Source organism: Falco naumanni, chromosome 2 (assembly GCF_017639655.2).
Source record: "Falco naumanni isolate bFalNau1 chromosome 2, bFalNau1.pat, whole genome shotgun sequence".
Lineage (NCBI taxonomy): Eukaryota > Metazoa > Chordata > Aves > Falconiformes > Falconidae > Falco > Falco naumanni.
This window is the reverse complement of record NC_054055.1, coordinates 71,016,607-71,030,066: the sequence shown is the minus strand read 5'-3', so window position 1 is coordinate 71,030,066 and position 13,460 is coordinate 71,016,607. Positions and strand designations below refer to the sequence as shown.

Sequence of the window (13,460 nt, the reverse complement as noted above, 5' to 3'; positions counted from 1 at the left end):
TCATCTGTACTTACATATCATCAAAGATAAGCTTTGTCCTTCTGCAGTCCCTGGGCGTGCTGGACAGAGGTGACCAAGGCTCTGTTTGGGACTGTGGCTTATTGCAGAGAAGAACATTTTCTGAATTGATGTGAATTGCTTTCTAGACAACAAACAGCAGAGAAGACATTGAGGAATAGCTACTAACTTCAAAAAATCAATTAATAAACAATAGAGTGTCTTTGCATTGTGTTGTAAATTGGCAGTTAGTTTTCCTACTATTTCAGCAGGGAGTATGTACAACTGTCCTGTCACTGGTAGCCACAAATTCAGAGATACTGCTCAGAGCACTTTGTAAAGGGCTCAAGTTTCAATGATTTACAGAAGAAATTGAGCTGAACTATTAGTAACTATCAAAACACCCTGAAACACAGTAAGTGAAATTATTAAAGAATAGGTCTGTTGTGGTCATTTAGAAGTTATATCTCTTATCTTCAGCTTTCAAACTAGCATTGCACTTTGCCTCAGGAGAGCAAGGCTCACTTGTTTGACTTGTTTCACGCTGCACTGCTGATGTGCCTGCGTGGTATGAATTTGTAGCCCAAGGTCCAGGTTTCTGCTCTGGGTCTCTGATCAGCTTGAAAGATCACTGCTCTGTGCCACAGTGGACACACATGCCTTTTGGCAGGGTCTCATGCATTCCCTCCACCGCAGCCCTGTTCTTCAGGCAGCCTCATGAGCCCTTCATTCTACCAAGTGACCTGCTGTGTGGGCTGCTGTGCACTGGTGCAAAGCAGAGGGCCCCAGGTTGGTTTTGTTTGATAACCACTGACAGAAAAGACTGTTCTGTCTTCGTCAGGATGGACAAAAAGGTCAAACGGATAAAAGCCACTCTCTGGCTTGAGGTCTCTGACAGACCATCGAAGGACTACTTGGGCATGCCAGTTAGGTGCTAGATGGGAAGACGGGATAAACCAAAGCTAACTAACATTTATAGTTCATGAGCTCTCATCTTCTATATGCACATCCAGATCAGTTCAGCAGGCTAAAGGTTTCAGATGAATAACTAGATACATAAGAATTTTATTGCAAAGGTTGTTAAAATGTTGACCAAATGGTACATTGCTAGGCTATGCAGAAAATCTCAGTGAAACACATTTGCTAAGGGTGTGGGTCATAAAGCAATCACCTTTTACTTCTGATTTCCAGCATATTTGCGTGTGAAGGAATTGAAATTGTTTTCAAGATACCCAGTGAAGAGCCATATCATTATAATTCTGAATGGGTTATAAACCCCTAAGCTTATATTTTAGGAGTTAAAATGTTAAAAAATTTACATTTAATCCATGAAAAGTAGATTAATGACTATGGTATGTTAAAATGCCTTTTTATTGGAATATTTTAATGTAATTAATTTTATTTCAGTTTACCAAAAGCAACTGTGAGATATTCTTGAAACACACAATTTGTAACTTGTTTTCTAAAAAGTGTCCAAAATTAAGTTTATAGTTACTACTTCCACTTCCACTCTCAAAAAAAGTATTTATATTTATATTTAAGTATATTTAAGTATATACATACTTAACATCTACTGTGGGGCCAGTTATGCCCACAGGAAAAGTGGTAGGAAGAGACCACTGCTACAGCTCAGGTAGTTTGTTTTCCTGCAAGTTACTTAGGCACTAATATTTGGGCTTTTGAAGCTTCTTATGTATCAAATAACAAATACAACAAATAGATACAGGATAAAATATATAAATGCCTTTTGTAGCAAGTAGAGAGGCATGGGGCTTTCTAGCAGCAGCAGTGCTCTAACAGCTTGACTACACGCTCCATCAGTGAACACCAATATGATGGTACCCAAATTGCTTCTAGGTATTTCACACAAAGCAGAACAGCTTCAAGAGGAGGACATGGCAATATTCTGCTCTTGATCTTCTACCAGCAGTATCCTGTAGGCTGGAGGGTAGGGGAGGTGAAAGATGTGAATTCCCTCAGAAGAGCTAACAGGCTCTTTACTCCAGCATCCTAACCACAGAACTAATGCATAAACGGGGGCAACACCTACTCCTGTCTCTCTGTGCGCTGAAGGTGGCAGCTACCACATAGTGCAGTAATATGGCTTTATCTGGAAGAGTGATGTGGGCACATTTCGTGTGAGCAAGGCTCTCTGATAAGTATCTGAATACCTGAGCTCTGATGGAGCTGGGTTGTGGGGCTGGCGCTAAGCTGTTCACCGGTGTCAAGATTAAGTAGGAGTGCCTGAGAAAGCTGGTTTAAGACATGTAGAAGAACTTGCCTGCAGGCACATTCATGGTTAGGCAGTGGCTGAGTAGAGGCCTTATACAATAGATGCCTTATGCATCACACTTTTGGACGCAGGGGACTGGCATCACGGCCAAGTAATACTCTGGAGGCCTAAAGCCATTCATTTTGGGCCATTAGCTTTTACCTTTTGCTTATGTAGCCTTTGTTATTTGCTCGTTTTAGAGCTTGCCCTCCTTCCTTTCTTCTGTGCCTTGCTACACTCCAGACCAGAAATACTGAACTTACAATACAACATTATTCCAATATTTTTTTTGCATAACATTCTGCAAAACTATCACAGACTGCAATACAAAGTGAAAAATATACACCTAGGTTTTATATTGTGAACAAGAGCATAAACTTACATTGAAGTCTCCGGAATGTGGCTGTGACTGGATTTCACCCTTATGTTTTTTGGTGGAGGAGATGGAAGGTAATAGACTGCTGCCGTTAGGTCTGCTAGAGGAAGTTAAATCATCGTTGGAGTATTTGTGTTTTGATGCATCAGAGAGAGGAGAGATGGGTGACCGAAGCATTTTCTCATTTTTATTTATTGGTATTGCCAAGCTGGAAATGGAAATTACAGTAATGGAGTGTCACAAAGCTGGCTTTGAGAAAGGTAAATGTTTTATATATTACCAAAACTTTGAATTTAAAACCTGCTGGCAAGATGAAGTCTATTGGTATCTGGAAACAAGCTTACAGTATTGGGACCAAGAGTTCATTTACAAATTTGTATCATGTTTCTTCTCTTTCCCTTCAAGGCAAATTGTAATTCTGGAGTTAATATAAAGTCTGTATCAGAGTACTTGAAAAAAAAACCCCAGAGATAAATGGCCACTTGCTCACCATTTCTTAAGGGATAGCCGGAGACGAAGATTAGGCTCTGTGTAAGTGTAAGTTCAGGTTATGGAGCCCTATTTCACCATTAGAGGTGACAATTTATAAGCCATGGCAATAAAACCATATGTGAACTAAAACAGGAAATGTGTTTAAAGATGACTAGCTTGCCTTTGCGCTCAATGTCCAGCCTTTGGTAGCACTGTTTATACTAATCTAATACAGATTTTGAAGACAAAGAAAGATAGGCTGGTAGTGCAGACAAAAGGAAACATACGCGAACAGTAGCTACACACAGAGAAATATGAGCTGCTTCATCTTCTAAGGAAGAAAGCTGTAACACTGAGAGTATTTTCAGCTTTCATTTATTTGGGAGAAGGTTTGGATGAAGAGAAGTCAGACAGACTGTAAAAATATACCCAGAAATAAACTTCAGATGCACTAATTTGAAGAAAACATTTAGCTGAAAATCTTAAAGCAACACATACAAAATAAAAGTTTTTTTAAGGAGACAGTTTGCATTAAGACTAAAACTGTGATTAAGGTCAGACAGACTGTTTTAACACAATACCTTGCCCTGTCACATTCCCCTTTATTCAGCCTATTACTTTTTATAGACAATTCTCACTTCTTTATAGTTACTGTATCAGACAGTATACACTTAATGGAATCACAAAAAAGAATACGGTGCAAACTATACTTTATTTCTGCACATAATTTCAGGGAACAGAGCTAATTAAATGTGCTCTTATCATACATTTGTCCATTTATCTGGCAAGTCTTTAAAAACTAGCTGTGAAAGAAGCCATGAAACGTAATTCAGAACCTTTGCTGTTTCCCACAGTGTAGTACCTTTAAAACACGAAGTGAACTGTTTCACTTTAATGACCAATGCTGTTTACGAAAGCAAGAATCAAGGACAACTGTGCCCTTCTTCTCCCCCTAAGAAAAATGAGATCTTTAGCACTATTTTGAATGTGCAGGCTGATGCTGTAATTTCTTTTCCTCTTTTCAAACATAAACCCATGCCTCGGGTAGTCACGTTTATACATCACTGTCAAAGTGCAGGCTTAAAGCATCCAAGAGAAGCCAGAGCTCTTTGGAAGTGTACTCAAGCCTCTAAACTTTGACCCAGAGCTTCTGAGGAGTAGTTGCAATTTCTAGTTGTGCTGAAGACCTTCTACACGGCCTTTGGCACATTGTGTCGGACCCAGCACAGTCCCTTTACACTGAGAAGCCACGCAGAACAACCTGCAGTGAGCTGTCATCCGCTTGGACCGGGCAGATTGTGGCATTCAGCGTAGGTGCAAGATATTTGGGTTATCTCTGCCTGACGCTGCAGCCTTTCTTGTCAAACAGGGCCTTGCTTAGTCTGCACCTCAGACTGTAATTACACAATAGAAAATGCTCATGTCTGAATGTATTTTTGCTCCTCTCGTTGCTACCAGCCCTCGGCTGTGCTGACAAAACTGTCTGTGTGGCTCTGCTGGGAGCTGAATAACAATAACTCGATCAAAAAAAAAAAAAAAAAAAAAAAGGAAAAGAAAGAGTTCTAGTTTCAGGTTTCAGACAAGTTTCTTGTGTGAATTTACAGAAGACCTTCACAGGCAGCTACAATGGCATAACTAGAGGGGGGCTGTGCCAGCATCAGCAGCTACTGATTGCAGGATGAGCAGGAGGTCCTGATATCTGACCGCTGGTTTAGCTACAGCCTCAGTAGCCCATCCTTAGCTGTGAGAATATTAGCATTCGATATCATGTCCTACCATAGTAGCATAAACCACAGACACATCTTGGAAGCAGGGCAAACTAGGGAAGAATTAGGAGGCAAATACACATTTAAGACCTTCTTCTTTGTTTCTTTATTGTACAGTTGCTACCAGGAGTACTGAATTTAATGTCAAGTAAAACACAAATTATTGTTGTGCTTCCAGGAAGAACAGAATTAACCCTGTGACACAGCAAGCTATGACAGCCATGCTATTCTCTGAAAATGAATGCGATGTAAAACATATGACACTGTGGTAACGGGAATGGCATGCCTGCATGCAATCACCTACAATAAAACAAACTGTTCTGTGTATTGTTTTCACTTTATGAAACATATGTGACATGTCAGGACAAAGAAATTGAATGCATACTTTTGAATAAGCACTATATATATTTGTTTTCTCCATGATTTTTTCCAGCATTAATGACAAGAATTGCTCAAACTCATCAGTGATGTGTACAATAGAAAAGACCGCTAGAATAAATACAAGTATTTTCTAATTTTAGCAGTTTTACCCCAAGAGATACCCTGATACTAACAGAAAATGATTTTTTTAAAAAATACTGATGACCAGCATGTACTAAGCAGCATGCGTCTGAACTCTGAAGAGATGTGTGTCAAAGTTTGACTGCTGGAAGCCTCCAGAAAGTCTCTATGATTGATCTGACATTGATAGGGGTCTGTGTGCATAAATCATGCCAGCAAATGTGAAATACTCAACATTTGTTTCATGCCCTGCATACTTTGAAAATTATATTGTTTTTAAAGTCTGAGTTCTTTGTCCTAAAATACTTATTAATTACACAGAATAGATTGCTTGTCATCTCAAAAATATTGGATCTCAAATATATTCTGGAACTGAGTATTGCAGGCATTATTATGAATATTTTTTTCAATCTTGTCCATAGAGTTTATAGATAATTGTATTTATACAGCCAAACTTTAAGTTTGAAACTCATAACACTGTAAGGAAAGAAAAGGCTAGAAGATGGCTGCCTATGCGAATTGGTACCTACAACACAATGATTGGGAATATATCTTGGACAATCGCACTGGTCTAACTATAATTACTTATTCCATGAGCCTCAGACTTGAACTCACAAATTCTTTGTGCCATAGGACAAAAATGCAAGTATATGAATGTGTCAGCAGCTGCTAACTTGTTCATTAAACCAGAAGAAAGGAGAATGCAGTGGGCAGTTTTTCAACATAAAATGTGTTAATTAAAAAATAAATTCTATTAAAGGAAAAACAACACACAGCATTAAACTGCAACTAGTTGTATGACTCAGTGGTAAATAAGAAGGAAAATGCTTACCTATTTTCGTTCATATTGCAGTGATTTGCTGCTGTGATGCTTTGAGCAGAGGCAGCTAATCGTGAAGAACTCTCTCGCTCTAAGTGAGTCTTCTTGATGTCTCTGCACTCTTCCTCATTCTCACACTGAATGTAGAGAAAAATAATAATATGCTAGGTTGTGGATTTACTACAGATCCAAAACTACTTGGCATTTTCTGGCATTTGGTATTAACGATGACACTTTCTTTGAGCATATGCGTAACACAGATCAGAGATGACTGGTCCATGCCTTAAAAAAAAATAATCTAAAGAGGCAGGGTGTAAACAAAGGAGTAGAATATAAAAATTGAATTGTTTCCACCACTTCCGCACTTGCACTTTGGGATATTCTTTCTTTATATTGCCCTCTTTGCCCATTTCCTGTGACTTTTCTCTTGTCTAGTCCTCAGCCTCATACCTCTTTTGCCTCTCTTGCTCTGTTCGGTGACTATGCTTATGCTAGTAAATACAACAGATCAGCAACTGGTCCTGAGGCCAACGGGCATCGCACAGCTCACACCCATGCACTCATCTTGCTCCTCCTTCAAACCAGGGTATATGCTACATTCAGATTGCCTTTTGGGAAGGGACCTTAGTCTGGTCCTGAGTGAGGGCCAGACACTGTCTGGAAGAACAGAAGTTGGTGCTGACCAAACCCCCATTAGCAAGCATGTTAACAGTTAAAGCAGGTGACTGTGCCACTTCTTGGGACTGCAGCCTGGCCCTATCTGGCCTACTAGTGTGAACATAGCCAATCCAACCAGTATTTAATCTCATGTTATGTTCCTTAGGTTCTATCATCGGCTCCCAAAGGCTCTGCTTTTCCAACCTCCTGCAAAGTCCACATCCTTTCCCACTTCTAATGCTTCTTCAGTTTCCAGTGCTGGCTGAGTTTTACTTGTGATCTGTTGATTCTGCTGGATTTACTGCCTCGCTGCATGGCAACAACATATTCTGTGTTATCCATTGCCACTGCGGCTGCTGCTATTGGGTTAACATTGTAGCTTACACTCCACAGGAGTGAAGATCTCACACCTCAGTGCTCAACCACCGTCCTCTGTCTCTACTTGTCCATCTTCTTGCGATCACGACAGAGGTGCAAGTGATAATGACCACTTTCAAATTTTGCTGTTATGCCCGATAATTCATTCTTATTAGTCTTATTCATAGTGTCTTTTGGGAAGGGGGATCATGTATTGTGAGTTTGCATAGTAGCTATCCCATTGAGGGTCTTATTCCAGGCTGAGGGGCAATATGGTACTCCAGGAATGCCTTGTATTTGTTATATCACTAAACCCACCGGCAACAGCAGTGCTTTAAGACAGAAGAATAAAAGATAATGTGCCACAGGAAGTGGGATTAAGCATTTCTAGGATGGCTGTTTATTTTGCTCTTCTGTTGTTTCCTCCTGTTTCCTTCTGGGTGAGCAGCCTGGCACTGTCACATTGGCATCTCCTGTGGCCTAAAAACATATATATTTTGCTTCTGCCACTATTTCTTGACCTGCTGCCCATCATTTTGTACTGTGCAGTTACTTCCACACTACTTCCTAAAGAAAATGCAGACAAACATATCTCAGAGTTTATCAGAGCTCTCTGTTATGGCTTCACCAGTGACCAGAACAGGGTTGCCACCTTCCAGATATTAAAAAAGAATCTGAAAAAAAAAAAAAAAAAAGATAAAAAAAAGGGAAAGACTGCTTTAGAAAACAGTCCTCAAAAGTATACAGATCAATCTGCACACATACAGTAGCTCTGAGGGCGACCGATGACTGCGAAGTAAAACTGTCCAGAAGTTGGGTAGATGGCGATTCCAGTTTGGAGTGACTTTTGGGGTCAGATAGGTACAAAAAGAAAGCATCCTCGGTGGACATCTGTGGCCATGGGGTGTAGGGGGATTTCTCCTCGGCGCCACTGGTGACTCAGAAAGCGTGTGGGAGAGGCAGGGCAGAGGGGTGCATGTGACTAGAGGGCAGTGCCCACCTGGCTGCTGTGACAGTGCTGCTGGGGAGGGGGCAGCTAATGGACTACACTAGCACTTCTACACCTGTCTGAGAGCCCTGAGGTAAAAGGGAGCCACGAGAGTGTGAGGGAGGCAGGTTGCAGAGGAAGGCAGGTTGCAGGTCTCTGTGAACACATCACGCACAAAACCTGGCCTCCCTGCTGGGACTGAAGGGCTTGTTTTTTGTCAACAATCTCAGGCAAAAAAAACATGCTGCCTCTTCTTTTTCTACACATGCAGTGATACCGTGCAGACTGTGACAAGATAGCTGATAGTCGTCCTTTTGCCAGCTTAAGCATCACCTCCAAATGCTCCAAATGAAAGAATCCTCAGAAGAGAAAACTATCCTACTAAAAAGGCAGTGCCTTCACTAAGGCGTGGAAAGTTGTGTGCCAGCAGCAAATGCTGTCTCCAAGGGGCTGTGATCCCTCACAACCTGTTTCATCACCTCCTGGGATGGCATCTCCCTGGGGCTTGGCCAATTCCTACATGGTGAGTGGGGACAAATCCCAGCTCTGAAGTGCCAGCCTGGAGAAGACACAGCCATTGAGCACTGGATGAGGGTGCAAGTGGTGCTTGCCTCCCACTTGCTGGAGGCCCCTGTGCCCACCCCGATCAGTCCCCCCAAAGCTCACCTTGCGTTTCCTTCTAGATTTCGGTAAACCCTTCTCTGTTGGGGGGTCAGCACTACTACCCTGCGGGAGGCTGGCCGCTTGGTTTGCTCCGGCGCTCATGGCCAGCGGCTCTTCGGGCAAACGCTCTGGAATCCTGGACAAAAGAGCCAAGTCAATGTTGACCCACAGCGATTTTACCTCATCACTGTCTTTCAGAGGAGACAGGAGCTCATTCCTACCGAAAGGAACTAGGGTGTAAAACTGTTCCTCCAGCTCCTTTGCTATTTCACTACTAGTCCTGGCATTAATGGAGCCAAAGGCACTGCAGCCGCCGTGGGGTTTGTTGGCGGCGCCAGTCCCCGCATCCTTGGCACGCGGCTCGGACCCGGCCACCGCCGGCACCTTTGGCAGCGGGCGCTCCTCCCGCTCAGACTCAGAGCCCGAGTCGGAGGAGGATGATGAGGACGAAGACTCAGTCTCGATGAACTCCTTTGATTTGGGTGCCGTTTTGCTCGGCCCCCGGGCCCGACGCTTCTCGCTGGCTGTGGCTGAGCGGGGCTCCCGGCGATGTCCTGCTCTGCAGCCACCGCTGCCACTGCTGGTGCTGCCGGGCCGGGCCCTTGGTGCCTCGCCAGCAGTGCCTTCCGGAAAGCTGTGGCTCCCAGGGGGCTCCTCTGTGCTGTCCCCGGCAGAGGCCCTCTCGGCCCGCCGCGGCACTTTCTTCCCTGCCGCCCGCCTTGGAGGCCCGCCGTCGGCGGTGGGGGGTGACTTTTGCCGGCTGCCCTTGCTGCCTGGTGCTTTGTTGGCGGTCCTGGGCCGTGGTCCGTCCCCGACGGTGGTGGCGGTGGTGGCAACGCGGCTCTCCCCACTGCGGTGCTCGGCTGGGCCGGTGGCCAGGGTCTTCTCGCTTTCCTGCCGCTCTGCCTTCACACGGCCATAGTAGGGATGAGCCTCCAGCGCCGGGCCATCATGGTGGGTCAGGATGGGTGCTTTGTGTGGGGTGACTTTATTCAACCACTTGTCCAGCTGCCACTTGTTGGATGAGGGTGGCTCAGGCTGAAAGGGAAACAGATGGCAACAATCTTAGTGCTGAGACCCTACTGCCCTCACCCAGGGCTCCCTCAGGGACACCAGAATGCTGGGTCCCTCCTGGTACCGCAGAGATTTTCCTCTGGTCAGAGCTGCCCCTAACTGCGGCAAGCCCCTGGCACTGGCCCTGGGCAATGGGATGGAACACAGGTGACATGCCATGCAAGCAGGGATTATTTTTGGTTTCAGAATGAGTTTGGGAAGGAGGAATGGCTTCCATGTTTCATCATTTCTGAGGATGATTCACACAGTGCTACTGGCAACGGCTTTAGCTGGGAAATGCTCCCAAGTTTCTAAACAAAAGAAAATATAATGGTGATAGAAAGGGAGGAAAATGAGGCAGGGATAGGGCTGAGTCTAAGGGAGGGTAGCTAATAGGAAAGCTAGGGCTACATATCTTGTGTCTTGTGCCATCGCAATAAATACAAAAAGTATTAAAAAAGCATACAAAGAGGCATGTAGCGGGGAGCTGGAGGCCTAACTAGGTGGCTCATGTAATCTGTCTGGTATTGATGTTATAATCCTGTGAGATCCCACAAACATTTGTGCCGTGGTATTGTCAAGTGCTCATTTTGTGAGTATTGTGTGGCTGTTAGTTTTTCTCTGTAACAATAAAGTTATAAGAAAGCATCTAAAACATAATAGTGTTTGGACAGTGAAGAAGTGGGATAATCAGGATTTCAAATGTAAACACAGCTCAGACAATGTTATTTCAGGACAATGTGCAAGTGTTTTTTAATGCTTCTTGCAATCAGTAATTTGAATGTAACAAAATGAAGAGGAAAGGCAAAAAACCCCAAAAGAAATAAATGATGGAGTAGATGGCCAGCCATAACCTAACTCCACAGCATCTAATGTGAAAGGTGTCCTAAATTCCTTAACTGGAACCAAAATTTGATCCACTAGGCTACTGTATATGCATAATCAAAAAGTGTGTCATGAGTCTAACATGAAGACCATCAGTGCTCTGGAAGGGTGTTTGCTCAAGAGAGAATATCCACAGTCTCTAACTTAAAAGAGTCTCTTAAATCCTTATTTAAAGTAGGTGTCTGAGGACAACACAGGTTTCCTGCATAGCCAAAGGTGTCTCCAGAATTACACACTGGGGTTTGTATTCACTCTACATGGGACAAAGGCTCCTAAAATAAACAAAGTTAGACATTGGAATTTGTATGATACAAACACTCCTTCTTGCAAGTATCTAAATTACTAATTATCAAGCTAGCCGATACCTATTGGAAGTTTGCTGGATTGTTTTAAGTTTATTTTTTCTTACTCATACTCCCTGATATCTTACATGAGGAATTTCTTTCCTGAGCTGTAAATCTTGAAAATGGATGGGCAGTGTTTCTCTCGATGAAGATGTATTTTTACAGCTCTTAACTCTTTACCTGAAATACACAACATTTTTTTTTTTTATTACTGCTGAAAATACAGACAGATTTGTTTAGTGCCATTCATTGTGTACATACTGAATGTACTGGGTATTTAATAAAAGGCTCACTATACATGGAAGTCCTTCCACCGTTCAGGTGTATTTAAGAAAAGGACATACATCAGAAGCATATGGGGAAAAATATACCTCTGCCCATAAGTATAGGTCAGAATGAGGGCAGTGTAAAAGTTCAAAAAAACTTCCAGCTTCCCTGTTACATTCCATTCTGTTTATGTACCTTGTAATTCTTAAAAACAGTGGTTCACAAGATACGGCTTTCAACGGATCACAGTAAACCATCAGAAATCAATGATTAACTGCTACAGTGTCATAACTTGGCAATGTGGTACTTTAGAGTGGTATGTCTGCTATTTAGGCAGAATATCTACAGTCCCACCAACCTATAAGCCAGCTATGGAGTCTAATAAAAAGGATCAACAATGTTGCCAGCTTTACTAATTTTGTCAGGAGTTTTAGAATACTCGCTATTTTTTCTTAAAGCCTCAGCTCTCAGAAACATGGGCTTACATGCACTTCCAGGGTTTATTTAAATAAAAATTCAAATCCTTGTGGCTGTTGAAAAAAGACTTAAGATGTGTCTGCTAAAAAAAAAAGCCTCTTTAAGGTGCATCTGCTAAAAGTAAGAAGTCTGCAGCCTATCAAGTAAATTAAAAGAATCCAAATCTAACAAATCAGAATTTTAAAACTTTTCTCACTATTTTTGGGCCCTGATACAGTTTTGGAATATTTGAGATTGTCAGTGTGCATGAGTGATGTCAATTCACTTTAGGAAGTAATTTATTCAATTGATTGCTCTAACTGAAAAGTACTGTACTTTGAAATCACTTAAAAAAACAAGACACCTTGCAAGACAACAAAATCATGACAGCCAAGAATGAAGAACAGGCCTGGTAAAAAGAGGGACTGGGAAAATTCACTTGAAAGTTTTCACCAGTACACTTTACATGACTAATTGCAATTATTTGTGGGAGAAAAAGAAAACCCCTAATTCTCCAGTTCACATCACCCCCCTAAGCATGTCACATACCATTCCATGGAAGAGAGGTTGGTTTGTTCAAAGTGGGAAATTTTCAGCAGCATGTAAGGATGGAGATATATGTGAATATATATCCAGAGTGATCCGATTGCAGAATGGTCTCTGTTCCCTTGGGTTTTGTGTCATGGAAATATGCTGCCCTCAAAGCCTTGTAGAGATTTGGGTAGTGTTTAATTGGGGTAAAGCTGGTGGTGCCTAGATGGGCAGCAGTAACAGGAATAACAGTCCATGATGAAGCTGACTTGCAATGAAATACAAGTTTGGCATGAAAATTCAAAAAGCGAACTTTGAGACAAAGATAGTTTCTGGGACTAAGGCACTGCAGACATACACATGTGCCAGGCTTCATTGAGAAACAGAAGGATGTGATAAACTTCCTTAAAAATTGTGGGTGGATTCATCTGTACAACATAGACACCTCTATCTGAGCTAGTCAACGAGTTCCTTCTCCAGTCAGTGGACTACTCTTCTAGGGTGTGAAAAATTCCCTCTTGAAATAGACATCTGAAATAGGCCAGATGAGCTGGGACCTAAAAATGTCTATTCCTCTCCACTGACTGTAAAGGGGAGGCTTAGGTGGTGAGCAGATGTAGGTATCTGCAGTAGAAGTGTCCAAATTTAGATGGGATGACTCCCACACAGCACGTCTATATATCTCAGATCTCCTCAAGGCTACAAGTGCAACCAGAGGCACGAATAGCATGTGTCTAAAAGAAACCTTTGTCAAAATATTATGCAGAAACACTTTCTGGAGTAAAGGGCTGTTAAACAATGAAGTGTATTGGGGTCATTCTACGCTTGTTATTACAAAGAGGGATCCAAGGTGTAGTAATACCACTGTAAATTTGAAGCATGACATCACTTTAATTGAGAGATTAGATAGCCTATAATATCTGCGTGTACTCAGCTCACTGTGGGGTAGGACTGAGCTACCCGCCATCCCTGCAGTGGACTCTACCTATTGTAAATCCACATATTAATTTACCCTTATGATACCTTGCTTGTGCTGCCCTGCTATCAAAGATTTCC

The 13,460-nt window shown here is 42.5% G+C and overlaps 1 protein-coding gene across 1 annotated transcript in view; it reads right to left on the bottom strand.

Moving 5' to 3' along the window:
* Positions 1–13,460, bottom strand: part of AFF3 (AF4/FMR2 family member 3) — a 280,973-nt gene that overhangs the window by 29,899 nt on the left and 237,614 nt on the right. The window contains exons 11-14 of the mRNA XM_040584169.1: positions 8,872–9,906; positions 6,216–6,340; positions 2,652–2,853; positions 15–142 (exon numbers count right to left, since the gene is read on the bottom strand). Of these exons, the coding sequence (XP_040440103.1) occupies positions 15–142; positions 2,652–2,853; positions 6,216–6,340; positions 8,872–9,906 (1,490 nt within the window). The remainder of the gene's footprint in view (positions 1–14; positions 143–2,651; positions 2,854–6,215; positions 6,341–8,871; positions 9,907–13,460) is intronic.